Raw genomic sequence first — 18,362 nt, forward strand, 5'->3', positions numbered from 1 at the left:
GTGATACTTCTAACTGCTGCAGTGACCATGCCCATTGCCGCACATTCGACATTGCCGACTCCCTCCTCCTCCTCCTCCTCCCTCTTCGTCCCCGATGTCTCACCGCTTGGCAAGCCCAGTAAAGTGACAGAGCTTGTAAGTATCCCCCGACCTCTCAACTCCACGTGATACTAACCATGCTTCAGGCTGGATAAATACATGCCGGACGCACCGAGACTCGGGGGAAAGGAAACCAAGCAACTGAGGCTGGAGCTAAAAGCTCGCCTATTCATTCCACTTACAAAAAAATTCCACTTACAAAAAAAACAATGCTTGAGTTTCGCTCTGCTGCATCCGACGGAAACACGGGCCCAGTAGGTTGACAGGGGCCTGTAAGTATACTTCCTAACCTACATATCATTGTCCTAACGCTGACAACTTTGACCTCTTTTCAGGCTGGATAAAAACAAATCCGGACAGCAGAGAAAAGAATGGCCGCACCTGTGTAAGACAAGCCCAGTAGGTTGACAGGACCTGTAAGTTTCTCCTCACCTGCTTTATATGGAAAGAAATGTCTAAGGCTAATGAAACTTTCCAGGCTGGATAAAAACAAAGCTCTGCACAAATACGGTTGGTCAGACGCCATGGACAAGCGCAGTGAGTTGACCGGACTTGTAAGTATACCCAACTTGACACATCGTTATTTGTCAGAGAGGTTAACAAACTTCCTTCCCAGGCTGCATAAAAACACTGTCTGCACGGACCGATGAAGATCAAGGCCATTATACGAAGAGAAGAGCGCAGTCTGCACCTTTTTGCACATCCACTTTGTGTTTGTGCCCTGGCACATCCCACCCACTTTCGTGCCGCTGTACTGTCATTTTAAAAGTGTGCTTGACTCGCGGCCTCCTCCATTGCCATCATTGCCATGGCACCGATCCATCGATACGAGACTAGGATCACCCGAACCGAACCCGCACACACCTACCGTTCTACGAAGATGTGATTCTCCTGAGGTGGAAGGTATTAGTTTAGATTAGATAGCTTGATGTCTCAGTCAGGGTTTTTACCTCTAGTCGAGGACGTTTCTCCTGATTCTGCGGTTTCCGTCTGCAGTCCGAATGGGAGGCATATATATAATACAAGAAGTTTTTACACGAGAAATAGGTCCTCCAGCTGGTAGCTTAAGAAGTGGTAGTTTGTTGATTCGTAGCTCGATGTACTTTAAGATTTGGATCTTCCGCTGTAGACGGTGCTGTGTATAATACGCATTCCTTGATAAATGCAAAGTCGAGTGCTAACTGAACCATATAAATCGGGGATATAAGACATTCGAGGAGTTGACGCAGAGGTAGTTGGGAATGGAGAGGTGTTTCGCGCGAAGCTAGATATACAACGCTACGACCACAAATGCAAAGTGAAAAAACAAATCCCAGACCAGATGCAGACCTCATTAGTAAAATATCAAAATATGCGGCTCACTCCATCAGTTTGTCTGGAGGGTAGGGCTTAGGGCTCCATGGCGGTCACGCCTCCATCCTTCACATCGCCCAAGTTCAGATCTTCCCTTTCATTACCATCACTGCCACTATCTCCATCGCCATCTTCATCGCTCTGAATCGTCGTCATGGCGCCTTCTCTAACGACACTTCCGCGAGAGCTCCTATGGGAGGTGCTCGACCACCTTGACTCCCTGCTGGAGCTCCACTCACTCCTACTCACATGCAAATACCTCTATCAGTCTTGCGACGGCGCACCAAGGAAAATCGTCTCTGCGATTGTCTCTCGTTCTGATCAACTTGAACTCCCTCAGCTGGAGCCGTATCCTCATTTGCTTCTCGCCGCGTCGGCACGCCGTCTCGCCGATTGGGCGATCCAGAACGATAAACGAAGGAAGCAGCTCAAGCTTGCTTTGCATGGAGGCATCTGGTCCCTTTTCGAGCTGGCTATGGAGAAGGTGCCCATCGGACTTGACGAAATTCGTGAGATATGGCGATGGAAAGAGGATGTCTTGGAGCCGATTACTCGTGACCTTGACGAGTGCTGCGGACCAGAGGCTCAGAAGCAATTGTTGGACGACTCGCCCATCTGCGACACTCCCCAGCTGAGTCTGCTGTTGTGGGTGATCTATGGGGAACTGTTTCATCACACTTTCTCCTTCGTCTGTGACAATCATCAGCACTTGTACCATGATGCTCCTCCTCCTCTTGAGCCGTTGGACTGCTTCACGCGTTTCAAGTTTCTTGTATACTGTGTACCGGACTTTGAGTGCTTCGAGCAGCTAGGAATTGAACACCAGAATTTACACCCCCGGGTCCAACGGTACATGAACGACCCAGCGAGTACAATCCGCCAACAGGGGAGCATGGAGGTGGCATGTGAGAATTATCTTCACCCGGACCAGTGGGCCGACGCTCTTGGATTGGGAGTAACTATATGCGCGGATCCAAGAGATCTGTTCCGGTATTCCGAAAACATCGAAGAACTGCTGTATATCTCGACGGTGATGCACTGGGGCAAACGGAGTTTGGAGGTCCTGCTACCAAGCCGAGCAGCAAAATACGCCGCCGAGCTTGAACACCTCCGGTCCAAGATCGAGGATGTGGTCACCTGCGACGCGACTTTTCTGAGGAAGTTCCCTCGTCTTCCTCGCGACATCCTCGAATGGACCAAAGACACGCGCGACCAGCTCAACATTTCACCATGGGTCCTGCTCGCCGGAGACCTTCGCCTGACGTTGCAGGGATGGTTTGCAAGCGACGAGGAGTGGCTGCGCTATTTGCAGAAGATGGGGACGGCGGGGGTAGAGAACTTTGATGATCTGTCAGAGGGGAAGGAATTCAATCGGCTTGTAGCGGAGATACGGACGCCTCCTGAAGATGACGAGGACGAAGAAGCATAGCGGAGATCTAGGAGAACGATAAGCGGAAAGTGCCAGAGAAGGAGTGAAGAAGTATCCGAGAGGAGGTCGTTACGAAATTGCTCGCGTTTAGGAATGGTTGATGGCATGTCCACACATGGCAATACTTCTATCAATCATTTCCTTCCTCTTTTCCTTTTCCATCTTTCTTCCATCATCGTAGCTGTCTGGTGACAGCATTATCAAGAACGAGAAATAAGATCTAGAAATAGACGATCTGCCCTGGTGATAAGGAAACCAATGTGCCAGCAATTCAAGATAACGACGTAGATGGATGGATGGCATAGCATAGCATAGCATAGCATGATGATAATGATATAGCACAGAATACTAGCACTCTTTCGTCTTATTACGTATTTCTCTCTCTAATGCTCTTCATTTTTTTTTTAATAAAAATGACGAAGATGAAAAGATGAGAGATCAAATAAAATAAAGTCAAGATCTTCTTCAGCAAGAAAGAAGGTTTACTTCTTCACCATCGCCTTCATTATAATAATACATTATTCAATCATGATTATCATTACAATCTCTTCATACCAATCGCTAATACATTACAACTTAAGATAAGTGAATGTACATGTACATACATACATGTACTACATGTACTGTATACATAACAATAACGACTTCTCTCAAATGGAAGGACAATATAAGTAAGAGGAGTAGTGAGCGTCCTGGAAAGACTAAGTGTCAAAAAGAAAACAAAAAAAAGTAAAGTAAAAAAAAGAGGCCCTTTGACCGATCCAATCGATCAGATCAGCATACGGTAGGTAGGATAGGAAGATGTACACAATATGTGGTCTGTAGTCTGTAGTCTATCTGTCTCCTACCATTTCATTTCAAAATGTGCCTATTGTACCTACCTGTCTAGGGTCTAGGGCTGTGAGAGCCTACATACCATGGTATGTATGGTATATTGAGGGCATGTCCAATATTAGCAATCTTGGCTGCTAACCGACCTAACTAACATCTCTATGATTGCACAGAAAAAAAAGTTAAAACTGAAAAGTGAAAAAAAGGAAAATGAGCAAGCTCCATACTGATTGAATTCTCGAGAGACATGGAAAAAATCTGGGTCAGCTAGTCTATCTATATATCTATATGCGTATATATCTATATGAGATTTGATCTAAGTTTTAATTAAGCTCATGGATGATGACGATGATTATAATGAGGTTGGTTGGGGAAAGGCCTACTATGCCAGATCAGATCAGATCCATACCTACATAGATCTAGGGACAGTTCCTAGAGCTAGCGCTAGAGCTAGAACCATGGGTAACTCTCAGACAGCAAATGATCTATCTAGATATCTATGCTCAGCTTACCAGGCCCCTTTCCTGTATTGAATTCAATCAATCCTGGTGGACGAAGTTTATCTATCTAGGTTAGTCCATACAGTCTATACAGTCCATACAGCCATGCAGATAGAGTACTATGTATGTAGAGTACTATGTATGAGATTTAATTAAGCTTATGATTCCCATTTCTGGTTGAGCAGGAACCTGGGAGTACTGTACCATACTGCTGGGACAGAAAAGCCCTTCTGCTTGCTTGCTTAACTTCTCATTCTCATTGTACGAGAGCTGGGACAGTCCTGTATTGAATTTTTGGCGGATAGAGTCTGGATGAGTCTGTATTCCGGAGTATGAGGGTACTGTACTGTGTACAGTACATATTGTAGGGGGTGAGTTCAGAGTCCGGACTTTATTTAGGTCAGTCAGTCAGTCAGTCAATCAGTCAGGTGATGTCATTCATTCATGTCTTTATTGTCGGTGATCTCTGTGTTTGCTCACCACCCGTCGCCGGATGCGGAAGACCTCAGAGCTCTGGCACAAAGAGACAAGATCTATTTTTGACCTCTTTGTATGCCTACAGGCATAAATATGGGCTCAAATCCCCCAGGAGACTTTCTTCCTAGATTATTCCTGTTTACTAGAGTGCTAGTATCAATACAGACTGGATCTTTGCCTTATGGCTGACTGCCTGTTTCGCCGACATTTATCTTCAAAGTTCTCGTGACAAGTTTCCAAATCGAGTATTCTCTAAACAAACCATTTTTTTTAAATCTATTTCAGTACAGGAGAATTGCACCTTCAATCCACAATGATAATGTCTATTCATTCATTCATTCATTCCTATCTTCCTATCTAATTGATTTCTGAAAGAATCTCTCTCTCTCTGTCTCTCTTTTTCTCTCTCTGAGATCTCATCTCATCACTGCCGTCGTCGTTAATTACATGCTTTTTGCTTTTCTTTTTTCGTAATCATGCCACGCTCATCCTCATCTTCCAAGAAACAACAAAAAAATAAGGAAATGAGTAAATGAGTAAATGATGCAATGAAAAAGAAAAAAGGAAAAAGAAAAGGAAAGAAATGCAACATGCTCATGCACAGATATAATATAATATCAATCAATCAGTCAGTCAATCAATCAATCAAATCATGACGAAACAGAAACAGTCAAAGGAAAAGAAAAGAAACATTTTAGAGAGTGGAAATCGTCATAACAAACCGAAAAGAAAAAAGGAAAAAAAAAAGTCGTCACGTCGTACTCGTTTCTCTGGAAGAGTCATTTTTTCTGAATAGATAGAATGGAACAAACCTCGTCATAAACACATAAACAAAGGCGAAAGGCGAAAAGCGAACATCAATCCGCTATGCAATGAAATGCCATGCAATACACCTAGACTCCGTCTCGTCGAATAATAAAATAAGACATCACAGATGCGAAGACATAAGCCGGTATATCAGATCGGAGGCCAGCTCGGTGGTCGTGTCGAGCAACTCGCGCAGGCCGAACGCCGGCGCGCCGACAGCAGCAGGCGAGTATGCGGCCAGCTCCTTCATCTTGCAGGCTGCATACTGCGTCACCAGCTTGCGCAGCTCGCTCTCGCGCAGCATGGTCGCCTCCGTCTGGCACACGGGCTCCAGACGAGCCGTCCGGCCGTAGGTGTAGTGCAGCAGGTCGAGGATCATCTTCGCGCGGGCCTCGAACTTGAGGGCCTCCTCCTCGTCCTCCTCGCGACTGACCGGCGTCAGCGACAGGTTCAGCAGCTCCCGGTGCAGCTTCTTCAGACACAGCTGCGCCAGCCCCGGGATGAGATAGCGCGTCGCGAAGACGTAGACTTTGGCGTGGAAGAGCAGGTATGGCACCCGGGGGTCCGGCGCTGGCCGTTTTATCGTCGGGTCGCGCTGTGTCGGCAGCTCGTGGACGTATTCGAGGCTCGCAAAGTCGTCCCAGGGATTGCCCCCCTTGGAGCGACGAGGAGCAAGGGGCTGCGGCGCAAACGACGTGTCGATCACGGGCACATTTCGAGGCTCCTCTTTCTTCTCTGCAGCGCCGTCATTCCCAGCGGCGGGCTGCTGATTCCACCACTCTTCTGTCTCGCCGGGATCCGTCTCGACAGCGATGTCCTGCGCTGCGGCGTCGTCCTTGGGCGCGTCCTCGGCGGTCTCGTCTTTCGGGCCGTCGTCCTCCTTGCCTTCTGGCGGCGGCGTGGACGGAGGCGTCAGATTGGCAGCCTCGTCGAAAACGACGCCTCCCTTGGACTTCTTCTTGTCTTTCTTGCCCTTCTTCTTGCCCTTCTTCTCGGTGCCAAACGTCAAGCCCTCGTCCTCCTGCCCCGCGGGGGCATTTCCGTCGTCACCAGCGGGCTCTTCTCCTTGATCCTCCGCGCCTCCTTCGATCTTGCTGTCGTCGCCTGGCGTCGTCGGCTCGAGAGGAGGCGACGGCGCGGGCGGAGGCACGCAGCCAGCCTGGCTTCCTCCGGCCTGGTGCTTCCAGGGATCAGACGCCTGCGGGGGCGAGTCGGGCTGCGGGCCCGGCGGCACGGTGTAGTCGTTGGTGTAGGCGTACTCGCAGAAGGCGACGAAGACCTCGACCTCCTCTTCCTCCAGCACGGCGATGCGGACCTTGGACTCGCGGGTCTCGCCATTGTTCATGAGATGGTCGAGCGGTTTCGAGACATGCTTGACCAGCGCGGACTGGATGGTCAATTGGGTGTGGTTGGGGCCGACGAGGAAGGTGAAGGGTTGCGAATGGATGATGCTGTAGTCGAACGCCGCTCGAAAGTTAGCGGGTCTTTTGGAATTGGTGCGTGTTATCTCTGAATTTTTTTTTCCCCATTCTTGCCAGATCGTGTAGAGGCTGAGCTCCTACACCATGCTGACAGGTCTCCCAGCAGTGTTATTACTTACTTGTTGAAGTCCCGAATCGTCTCCATGGCTCTCGTCTGTCTGCTCTCCGGACCACGATCGCGTCGATGTCCCGGAGAATCAATTCGCTAGCTGACTAGCTGAAGGCGGACGTCGTTGTGAAGAATATACAGTCGGACAACTCCTCTTCTCTCCTGCTCGTGTGTAGCGTCTACATGAAGGCTACGGACCAGAGGAACGGGCCCCTTTTTCAGTGCTCCCAGTACAGACAGGATCACGCCCGTCCGGTGGCTGGCAGGCTACGTGGAAAGACATGATGGGCGTTGCACATTGCTGGTGCTTCTTGCCAGCGCTATGATGCCACCAGCAGCAGCAGCAGCAGCACCAACCTGGACGGTGCGGTCGCCGCGCACAGTGGAGTACATTATCGCAGGAGCGATGCCACGAATCAGAGATGCTGGTTTCCGCGCTAGACAGGTGAGGCGAGCTTCGATAAGGGCCTTTTTTAAAAAAAATTTCCTGCCTAAAGGAATAATGTCTCTTTCTCTGCCTTATTTGCTTCGCGTCTTCCCCAGATCTATCCGATACGGTGGTGACTGTCAAGTGACTGCTCCATTGGCAGTGTTGGCACGATCAGCACGGAGATCTGCGCCTTCGACTTGGACTTCTCGCGACCCCACCGGTTGTTGGCAGGCTGGCAAGGCCTCACAAGACGGCGCCGTTGACCATCGATATTCTTGTCCAATGGCACGGACGGCCCGCTGGCGTCGTCTGGTCCTTCTCCTGGACATGTGGCTCTGCATGCTGCAGGCCCGAATCGCACAGGCTGCCACGGTGGCTGGGAGGGCGTGCGGTGGTGCAGGGTACACCGCTTCATTGATTGGGCCCTGCCCCGAATTAATTGCTGGCGTGCTTCCCAGCCTACTTATTTTTTTAATTTTATTTTGGTCCTGTGCTTATCCGGGAAATAGGGGAGGCTGGTGTTCTATTTTTTCTGTGACATCGGCCCGTCGCATGGAGATAGCTACTACTACTAAGAATAGGATACCCACCGGTGTCACTCCGTCGACGGCCATGTGTACACTGTACGCAGAACAGTCGATATCAAAATGTATATCTTCTGAAACAGAACCTCCGTCTCCCCCTCAACGTAGGCTCCTCTTTTCAACGTCCACATCTGTACTGTACAGAGCTATATACACGACTGCTAGCTGCCCAAAAGTCAAGTCAATGGACCAAGCGGATCTCCGTCCTGCCCGGTTCCCACTCTCGCAACCCGTCCGCCAGACTGTACCAGAACCGTAGCCGGACACACTCCGCCCGAGCAGCCTCGATGTCCCCACGATCGAACGCTTCGCCCAGCGCCTTGACCGACGCATCGATCCGGGCGGCATTCTCGTCCCGCAGGCGGTTGATGGTCGCTTCCGCCTCAGCTTCGGGGAGGCTGCTTGCCTCCTCGACCGTCTCCTGCGCCTCCATCACCTCCATGAGGGTCTCGGGATCGAGCGCGTGTTTCGCGGCGCCGTCCTCCGCCGTGACGTCAATGCCGTGCCACTGGGACAGCAGGTACTGCGCACGATGCAGGGGGTCGGCCAGCGTGCGATACGCCTCGTTGATGCGGGCCGACAGGGCTTCGGCGCGCTGCTTGGCCGGGCCGGGCGGATACTTGTCCGGGTGGGAGAGGGCCTGGAGCTTGAGGAACTCGCGCCGGAGGGCTGGCAGCGGGATCTCAAACGGCGAGTTGGGTGGTGGGCCTCCAGGGATCGTGTCCGGGAAGACGGTGTAGTGGTTGGTGAGGTCGGGCGTGAAGATGTTGTTGTTGTCGTTGTCGGCCACTTGCCCTGACATCTCTGGCTCTGTTCCTGCTTCATCTGCGCGTTCAGGCTCGTTCTTCACGTTGCCCTGGTTTCCCTGCCCCTGACTAGCAGTAGTCTGTGTGGAGCCCGTGGATGTGAACCAGCGTCGTTGGGCTGAAAATGGGAATTGTTGCGGCGGCGGGGAGGAGGTTGGTGCTCTCGTGGCGGTGCGATGCTGGCAGAGGAGGCAGACGCCGGTCGTCACGGCGGGACTGGAGACAGATGCTGAAACAGCAGCAGCAGGAGCAGCGATGGCAGGCCGTGACAGCGGCCCACTGGCGCGGCTGGAGGAGAGCAGCAGTCTCGTGGCACCACGCATGACGGAGACAAATCAATCGAAAAAAGATTCTAAAAAAGGCAGTCCTTTCGTTTCGCAAGACGCCAGGACAGCATGGAGATGTGTTCGATGAGAAGGGAGCGGATTTGTTTTCCGCCTGGGGAAGCAGATACGTGGGCAGTTTATCAGATGAAGAGAAGGAATTGAATTGAATTTGCAGGCAGTTCTCGGCTCGGGCTTCGGACCCGCTTACGTCACTCGTGCCCGATCCGACGCTAGCCGTTCTGGGACTAGAGCTGCTTTCCGAAACAGGCACAACTGTACATTTAAGAAATTGGAATGAAGACTGCAGACATTATTATTGTCATGGACATCCAGACAGTACGTATTCACTAGGTATATGCTACTTTCTAAACAAGTCCCTTCTGAGTAGACATACGAGTACCGCAGGCCTTGCAAGCGTCAGAGTGTGGCCGTGGTCGTGGCCGGACGGAGTTGCGAAGGGATTGGCTAGTCATTGGACTGTGATGAGTCAGCAACAATTGCAGCCAATGGCAACTCGCAACGCTGAGCTGGAGCTGTATAGCTCACTCCCAACCTTGGAAATCAGGGCAACCATCACCATCCAGCAGGATTGACTTCCTGTACAAACACCGTGTCTGATCGAGGCGCTGGTCGCTCACCATCTGGGTCTGAAATCTCCCGAGAACTGTGTCGTGTCGGTAGATATAGCGAGGTATGTTGCCTATATTATTGCTACCGAGAAGAGTCAAGTCACTGCCTAAGCGCTTCGATTCGATGGCAGGAGCTAGGCAATCAACATACCGAGTCCGACCTGCCTATAGGCATATCTACCATTATAACATATCCCCCTGATGGGACTGGGACCCCTGGCTAAAGTGGGTAGTTCGATCCTCGCCCCGCTGGGGGTCCCCGGTTCGAAGCACATGATGATGTGCATGGTTTTTTTTTCTAGTTGTCTAACTGAGTCTTTTTTTTTATAGCCTTCATGTTTGCGCAGAGACGCGGACATAAACCGATATAAGATATTCCTACGACAAAGAGCTTTATTTTATTTCCCTTCAATTTCCCTTCAACGCTCGAGAGAGAACACTGCAGTCGTGTGATCAGTTAACTACCCTACTGGACATACTTCAGCGTCGATAATGATACATATGTGAACGATCTCTTATCGTGTCATGACAACCGTTTACTCCATGAAGAGAATGCGGTCAACGACATTCCTGACTGCTGGGCAGCCTCCCTTCCGGCTGAATTCATGAAGACACCATATTGGCTGACTAACCAAGCAGTAGACGTGATTGACAGGGACAGTTACAACCTGCTTTGCGAGGAGTTCATGAAGATCTTTGAAGAAGAAGAGAAACAACAGCAGGTGCATCAGAGTGGCATGCAATATTCATCCATTATGAAGAAGGGCTGGGAAATGGGCACGATTTGGTACGTTCTAGCATTGCAAAGCCCAACTGGCCTGAATACGCTGTTCTACAGCCATATCCAGCCGTATAATTACTCGGAAAAGCATGCTGACGACGGGAACTTCTATGCCATCACGTGTCTGTATTGGTCGCGCAACACGCCCGCCATCATCAAAAAGAAGGTGGACGAAAAGAAGGCCTATGATGAGAAGCTTCGACAGGCGTTTGCAGAAGCAGAATCCTGAATGAATCAGATAGACTGACCAATCGACAGAGAGAAAGAGAGATGTTAAATTGAATTGTACTCAGAAACTAACATAAAACCCAGTCTCTGGCTGGGTATATACCTCTCTGGACATGTATAAAGACTTACTTCCAGGACAGCGACCAGAAGTCAGAACTAAGGAAGTTTGTTTACTCAGAAATGCGAATATTTAAATCATTACTAAATAATACAGTACATGAATAAAAAACAAAAATCAGCAGGTCTGACAAGCAAAAAAAGAATCATCAGATCCTCGTAGAAAGCGTGTAGAAGAAGGATTCAGTAATAGTAATGGTCCCTATCTATGTTTAGACCTATATCATATATATTATATATAGATCAGTTATTACCATACATGTCGCGGTACAAGATTGTGACCTTGACGGATGGCATCCTTGGATCACATGGTTGATCCATAGTCATCACGTGTAAGGATCATCCATATCTTGTACTGTACATACATACATAGTAGGAATATCCTTTATAGATCCTCTATCAAGCTTCCTTCATAGTCAAACTAGGTCTTCGGGTTCTCCAAGACTGTTTCTCCCCCCCCCGGTGAAGTTTATAGTCTTCCAGTTCTTCCGGTCAATTTGGCCGATGAGTCCCGACTCTCTTGGCTTGACCATTTATTTGAATCCAAGCATCAACAACAAGAATTCTGATGTCTCAAAAAAAGAGGTCCCGGATTGAATTCACCATTCAAGTCTTGTGGAATTTAACAACATGTTATGAACATTCCTTATTAAGGGATATTAAGCAGATCCTGCATTCTGCAGAATATATAACGTAATTAAAAAAAGGAAAAATTAACCTTTTATTTCAGAATCAGAGATAGATTGTTATTAATACTTTAAAGATTTAAACTAGGTTAATTGTTTGTGTATCTTAGAAACCTGGCATACATAAACAGATTTTTTAAAATGTTTTACAATTAAATAGCCTATTAAGGTTTTTTTCTTAAAAAAAATCTATTAAGAGATAGTGCATTAGTTTTTATGTCTAAAATTTAGCTAGCTTGTTGTTTAAAGGAATACCTACAATTACGGACAAGTTTTCAAAAACAAAAAATAAGTCCATATATCTCACAAGCCTGTCTTTATGCGGCCCACGACCAAAAAAAAGGCTGTATTATGACTTTGTTGATTTGGCAGGACGTATCATTAATATAATTAATAAAAGACGACATACGGTGAGGATCATCCGCGTTATCAGGATTGATTGAGATTTAAAACTCCTCACTGCTCAGAGAAGAAGCACTGCATCTCATCTAACTAAACCCAGAGGGCCTTATATATAAGACAACTCCCAGCTGGAAGGGAAGACCTTTTTCGACTAAGATAGATGAAACAAACGCTGGAGAGAGTTTCAGTTTGAACGTCGCAGTTGGGGAAAACTGCAATTTAGTCCGTAGTCCCAAAGGGAATATTTGATCTTCATTTAATTTAGTCGCTACAATAAATAATATATACTGTCAAACAAAACTACGGAGTAGGGCACAAAAAGAAAAATAAAAAAAACCTAGGTTATCTATCTAGTGAATATCCCTAGTATGATTGATAGCTGCCGGTTGGCAAATACATATAAATACATATACAGTGCATATGTCATCTGAAATGATTATCGTATCATACTACATGTATATATGTATTTATTCTATAGAATTCTATAGAATGTGTTCTCCATTCATCCAGATTTCAGACCATAATAAGAATTTTACTATTATTTATTGCTCGTACCATGTTAGGACTGTATATATAGAAATATATATGGGCTATACATACATGCAATAAATATACCAACAAGACCCTGAGCATTCTGAGAATATTAATCAAGATATATCTTCCCGCAAAAAAAAGACAATACCAACAATCCCCACCATACTCATGATCATACTCATTATATTATACTGTCTGTCTGTCTGTCTGTCCACCCTCTACAGAAATAGCATCTATCATATTATATCATATCCTATCAACGTTATTACTATTAGAGGTAGTTATGTATATACAGTATGTACAGTATGTACAGTACATAGCTCAGCTCAGGGTTCAGGATATACTATATATTACTATGAAGGGATATTATGGATGGATACTACGGATGAATGGATGAATAAGACACAGCAATACAGTAAGTAGCACGGCTAAAAAAGAAAAAAAAGAATTTAGAGTACATAATCATCATTTCCATTTCCATTTCAATTTCTATTCCTGGTAGCAGTTACCTAGTTACGTAGCTAGGTACTGTACCTAGGTAGAGAATAGATAAATAGATAACTAGATCCCACCCGTGAGATCCGATCCGATCCGATCCCATATATCTAATCTAATCTAATCGACCTAGTTAGTCAGTCATGTAATCAATTCTTCTTCGTCTTCCTCAGGAAGATTTCTGGGACAGTCTCTACCAAAGGCTGGGCGAGAATTTCACCCGCAGCCAGTGCCAGGCCCCTAGTCGAGATAGAAGAACAGTGGTTTTCAACACAGACAGACAAAGCTACAAGCTATGCCTGTCGAAAGATCCCTTGTCCTTGGTCTTAATGACATGACCGGGACGTCAAGACAAGACTGGCTGGCTGTATGTGGTCAGGAGATCTGGGCCAGTGCTCCATCACAGGGCGCTAGAGGGGAATGTCTGCTCCAGAGGCTCCTCTGCTCGCCGGCGACGGTGGAGCCAACCATCATCTGCGAAGCTCGACATGTTCGATGTTAGGATTTCATCCCGTGCTTTCATTCAATCCCCCACAGCTTAACCGTCCGATCATGCCCCGAACTCGCAATCCACCTTGCGTCATCGCTGATGTCGACGCTGAGGACCTTGTCCGAATGCCCGCTCAACGACTTGACCAACGCCCAGTCATCCGCGCTGAAGATGTTGACGTTGCGGTCGAATCCGGCCGTGATGAAGAACGTGCCCGCTTTCCGGGGCTGTGGTGGTGTCGGTGTCTGCGACGGCGCGGATTCACTGGTATCCATAGCTGAGGAGCCGTTCTGCGTCTGCGTCGATGGGAGATACGTAGATGATTCCGTCCCCTTGTACCACCTCACGTCCGCCACGACGCTGCGATGGCCTCCTATACTACCTGTACATCGCACCTGTCTCAGATCCCAGCATTTCACCCACCCGTCCCCAGAGCCTGACAGCACCCGATACCCATCCACGCCCCAGTCCAGCCCGTAGATCTCTCGGATGTGACCCTCCAGAATCATAACCGTGCGGCCGGTGCGCAGATCCCAAATGCGGCCGAGACTGTCCAGGCCTCCACTGGCCAGCAGCGAACCATCAGAGTTGAAGGCCACCGTATAAACCTCTCGAGAGTGCCCTTCCTGCAACAGCAGCTCCGTCGTGGTCTCGACATCCCACAGCCGCCACGTCGTGTCGTAGGACGCCGAGGCCAAATACTGGCCCGAAGGGTGGAATTCGACGCGGCAGACACGCTCAGAGTGACCCGACAGTGTCGCCAGAGGCTGCGTCTTGTCCAACGACCAGAGAACAACGTTGCCCTCTCCGCCTCCAGAGGCCAGGTTCACGGCCGACTCGGACACGTTCGATGACGGCAGGGTGGCGCCGGGGAACCATGACAGACCACTGACTCGGTCCGTGTGGCCGCGGAGGTTGACCTTCTCTTCGAGATTCGGTACCGAGAGCAGTCGGATGCCTCCTGCCCAGTTCCCCGTCGCGATCGTCTGTCCGTCGGGGGAGAACCGCGTCATGCTCACCGGCCGCTCGCCCGCAATCTGCGACCCGTAGAGATCAAAGCCCTGCAATTTCTCCTTGATCGCCTTGCGATGCTTGATGTGCGTTCGCAAGGGTATCGTCGATTCGAGCTTCTGACTGGCCACCCGCGCCTTGGCCCGGGGCAAGGAATACAGCGCGATCTTCCTCCGCGCATTCAGCAGCTCCTGCGTGCCCTCCGTGTAGAATTCCTCCTGCTGCTCTGCCTCCTCCTCCGCTTTCTCCGCCTCCGCGGTGGCTTCTCGCATCTCAACATCGCCTTTCCCCTCGGCTTCTTGCTTCTCCTGCAGGTCGGCCAGGAGCTCTCGTAACCGATCTCGTCGGTCGGCTGGACCCTCGCCGAAGAGCGTGATGGGCTCGCCTAGCTCACGTAGTCGCGCGCGCACTTTGTTATCATCCGTCGGGACCGCGATCGCCGCCGCTCGCCGTTTTCGCTCAAACTGCGACAGAATGGCCGAGGCTTTCTCGGGGGCAATGCCTGCGGCGGCTGATGGTAACTCATAATCGCGATCGACGGCTAGAGAGAGGATTCAGGTCAGATTTGAACGTGGCAGACAGAGTCTAGGGCAAACTTACGGACATCGGCAAGATCAATGCCCTTGTCTTCCTAGAAGAGACAACCGTCGTCAGCAAGTAATCATAAGAACTATGACTTGAAAGTAAACAAAAGCTTCACGAGAGTATCCATATCCAATTGAGAAAGAAAGAGTTTTCCAGACAGGGAGCAGAGAAGCTCTCTCTTACCTCCGCGTCCTCCACATGCGCCTGCCTCGCAGGATGCGCCATCTTGACGGATAGAATCTAGCTTTGTCCAGAACGACCGTGTGAAGTATTGTCGACGAGGAGCAGTTGATCGCGAGAGGAGAGAGCCCAGAACAGGGCTTCGTTCGTCGGTCGTGGGGGATCAGATGCGTGGTCAAGTTAGGTACTTAAGTTTTGGCTGCGGAAGGAAGAAGCTTGCTTGAAGCACTTGACCGCCGCGGAGGCATCACCATCACGCCCCACAAATTAAAGAAGTGCTTCGAGAGAAGAACAATTCAAAGCCAAAACTGCTGCTTCTGTTGATTGGAATTCGAAATGCTAAATTATAACTCACAGTACTATTTACTGTAGAAAAAAAAATAAAAGGGTAATTTAATTAGATGTTATTCCAATATTCCCACTAAAATTACATACATTCTCCACTATAACATTGAACCCATAACTGATACTACTATATAGCAAGCAATGAAAACTAACATGCAACTAGAACGTCATGACAAGCAATAGTCGGAGACCATAATCGCATTCTGCAAAATGAAATCAATGACTGCTGATCGTCATCACTTGGTTGGTATATAGATAGATATAGATACATAATAGTCTAGCAGTGTTGTACATGCAGTGAGACAAATAAAAGGATATGAAAAGAAATCGATGGTCAGACACCCTGGCAGACGATGCTGTTGATCTGAACTGTACTGTACAGTACGTCTATATGCGAGTATTAATTAATGCAATGAATGGTCCTGATCCGGCCTTCAATAGGCCCCTTCGTTGTATATCCTCCCTATCCATAATCGACAAAAGTATCAGGTGTGTTTCGCTTCGAGAACTGAACTGAGCGATCATCCCTCCTCAACAGCCATGATAACAAGCGCACAAATGTCATCAACCTTGCCGCCACGGTAATACTCTGACGGAAAGTATCGCTGCGCTTCCTTGGCAAAAGGCCCGTCGCGCCGCATGTCGACGCTGGCAATCTTGGCTTCTCCTACTATCGAGGCTGCTAGGAGACCCTGAAGGGTAAGACGAGTGAGAGGGTTGGTGGTGGTGGTGGTGGCGTTATTACCTGACGATGAGGAGGACGAGTCCAGCCCACCAGGTCGAGTCAGCTCAGCTAGACGGGGCGAAACACTGATGCTGCCCTGAGCTGAGCCCGTCCACGCTCCGGTTACCACCATCCGGCCCGTCACGATCTTGAGAATATCCTGGTTGTTGAGATTGTCGAATACGCCGTCTGTCGCGAGCACGAGGACGTCGCCGTGCTGCATACTCACGTTGGTCACCGCCGCGTCCCGGGGCAAGTCCTCGAAATATTCACCACCAAAAATGGCGGCCTGCGCGCGCATTCGGGGTGGGATCACGCTGAGCTGGTAGGGGGTGTTGAATGCATGGGTCTGAGGCGTAGAGTAATGATGCACGGCAGCGAGACGAAGGAGAACGGAGCCAGAGTCACCAAGACTAGTTGACAGTCAGTATAAAAAAAATATCTAAACAAAATATCTCAGTCCCAAGATGCAGAGATGCAGAGCCATACTTTGCTAATTCCACACTGCCGTCTGTCTGCGCAACCCCGACAGAGGCCGTACTGCCCCCAGCCACGATGGACCGGTCCTCCAACACGCGGTCATATCCCATCTGGAGCAGATTCTTCGGACGCAGCTTCTCTGGAGGAGAGCTCCAGGCCAGCGCCTCCCGAGCCATATAGCCGCACAGGCCATGCGAGAAGTCTGCCGGATCGACCCTAGACTCGGCCCATCCTCCGACCCCGTCCGCGACACCGAACGCGACAGCTCCTGTCTTGTCCCCCCCTCTGTCTTTGTTGCCGATTCTGCTCACGAAGAAGGCATCCTCGCCACTGTCTGGGCGCTTCTTGCGCTTGGCCGTAGAGTCCTTGTTGTTGCCGTTGCCGTCGTCGGGAATAAGACCCAGGGCCTCGTGCACCGTCGGATCGAAATCGTAGGTATTCTTCTCGAAATGAAAGCAACGGCCCTTCGCGGAGCACGACCCCGCTATGCGATACGAGATGCGCGGTTTTTTCTCTGCGGACCAGGCATGACTCGAATGGAACGATCTCGTGCGTATCGGTTTGCAGTAGAGAGGTGGTTGTCTCAGTCGTAATCGGGAGGAGGAGGAGGAGGGACACGTCAAGATCAAGCGCAGGGATGATGCTGTCGAGGATCGTCCGGCGGCTGCCATGCCCTGAACACGCAATCACTGCTCCCAGCGTGCTTCTGCTTCTGCTTCTGCTAGATTACCTGCACCTGCAGCCGCAGTCACCTCACCACCAGCAGCTGGGGTGCTCCTAATCCCACCCGACGATTCCGAGACCCTCGCTGTGCCGCAGTAGGAGGAGTCCAGTAACAACAGTCAGCTGGAGGAGCATCGGAACAAACCCCTACACGGATAGGCCAGAAGCATGTATGTGCACTATTAATTAACCAGGGCAGCCTAGTAGAGTAGAGTAGAGTAGAGAGTAGACGAAAGGAGTGGAGAGGTATGAACTATATGAACAATCCAGACTGACGTGCGAGAAGAGAATTGCGCTGTTTCATGTTTTCCTTATCGGGAGGGGAGCTACGGAGTATTAAATTAATTGCTGCCGCACTAATTAGCGAAAAGACCTGCAAAATGCAAATGTATTATTACGCCAGCTTGCATTAGCATTGCAGCGGAAAAAAAAGGACCCATACACAGACTACTAAGACTACTCCGTACTCCGATAATTGCCGCCTTTTTCTTGTCAAAAATAGATAGATGGCCATATTTACGGCCTACCTTTTGTATACAATACAGCATACAGCATGATAATGACAGCACCATGGCATATTCCTCTCCAGGCTAATTTTCTTGTTCAGTTTACGTGGGTGCAGGGATAGAAAAATAGCGACATTAGGAAAAAAAAAAACACTACCACTACTCAAGAAGTGTTATGGTTTCGGTAGAGGAAATACGGAGTAAATGATTAGAT

The 18,362-nt window shown here is 49.2% G+C and overlaps 6 protein-coding genes across 6 annotated transcripts; 2 read left to right on the forward strand and 4 right to left on the reverse strand.

The window, feature by feature from the left end:
• Positions 1-1,606: 1,606 nt before the first annotated feature.
• Positions 1,607-2,881, forward strand: T310_2787 (uncharacterized protein; the record flags this gene model as incomplete). Its single annotated transcript, XM_013474352.1, has 1 exon — positions 1,607-2,881. One exon carries the CDS (start codon positions 1,607-1,609, stop codon positions 2,879-2,881), a length of 1,275 nt encoding a protein of 424 aa, XP_013329806.1.
• Positions 2,882-5,617: 2,736 nt separating this feature from the next.
• T310_2788 (uncharacterized protein) lies at positions 5,618-7,122 on the reverse strand (the record flags this gene model as incomplete). Its single annotated transcript, XM_013474353.1, has 2 exons — positions 5,618-6,980; positions 7,097-7,122. 2 exons carry the CDS (start codon positions 7,120-7,122, stop codon positions 5,618-5,620), a joined length of 1,389 nt encoding a protein of 462 aa, XP_013329807.1.
• A 1,159-nt stretch (positions 7,123-8,281) lies between these two features.
• On the reverse strand, positions 8,282-9,229 carry T310_2789 (DnaJ domain protein; the record flags this gene model as incomplete). The annotated part of the gene is made up of 1 exon (XM_013474354.1): positions 8,282-9,229. One exon carries the CDS (start codon positions 9,227-9,229, stop codon positions 8,282-8,284), a length of 948 nt encoding a protein of 315 aa, XP_013329808.1.
• A 324-nt stretch (positions 9,230-9,553) lies between these two features.
• On the forward strand, positions 9,554-10,871 carry T310_2790 (uncharacterized protein; the record flags this gene model as incomplete). The annotated part of the gene is made up of 5 exons (XM_013474355.1): positions 9,554-9,568; positions 9,774-9,923; positions 10,095-10,123; positions 10,346-10,648; positions 10,700-10,871. 5 exons carry the CDS (start codon positions 9,554-9,556, stop codon positions 10,869-10,871), a joined length of 669 nt encoding a protein of 222 aa, XP_013329809.1.
• Positions 10,872-13,623: 2,752 nt separating this feature from the next.
• Positions 13,624-15,415, reverse strand: T310_2791 (uncharacterized protein; the record flags this gene model as incomplete). Its single annotated transcript, XM_013474356.1, has 3 exons — positions 13,624-15,146; positions 15,206-15,236; positions 15,374-15,415. The coding sequence occupies 3 exons, from the start codon at positions 15,413-15,415 to the stop codon at positions 13,624-13,626; spliced, it is 1,596 nt and encodes a 531-aa protein (XP_013329810.1).
• An 821-nt stretch (positions 15,416-16,236) lies between these two features.
• T310_2792 (uncharacterized protein) lies at positions 16,237-18,156 on the reverse strand (the record flags this gene model as incomplete). The annotated part of the gene is made up of 5 exons (XM_013474357.1): positions 16,237-16,852; positions 16,929-17,593; positions 17,677-17,789; positions 17,919-17,968; positions 18,110-18,156. 5 exons carry the CDS (start codon positions 18,154-18,156, stop codon positions 16,237-16,239), a joined length of 1,491 nt encoding a protein of 496 aa, XP_013329811.1.
• Positions 18,157-18,362: the final 206 nt, after the last annotated feature.

The sequence above is a fragment of the Rasamsonia emersonii genome (assembly GCF_000968595.1).
Source record: "Rasamsonia emersonii CBS 393.64 chromosome Unknown ctg1118621760039, whole genome shotgun sequence".
Taxonomy (NCBI): domain Eukaryota; kingdom Fungi; phylum Ascomycota; class Eurotiomycetes; order Eurotiales; family Trichocomaceae; genus Rasamsonia; species Rasamsonia emersonii.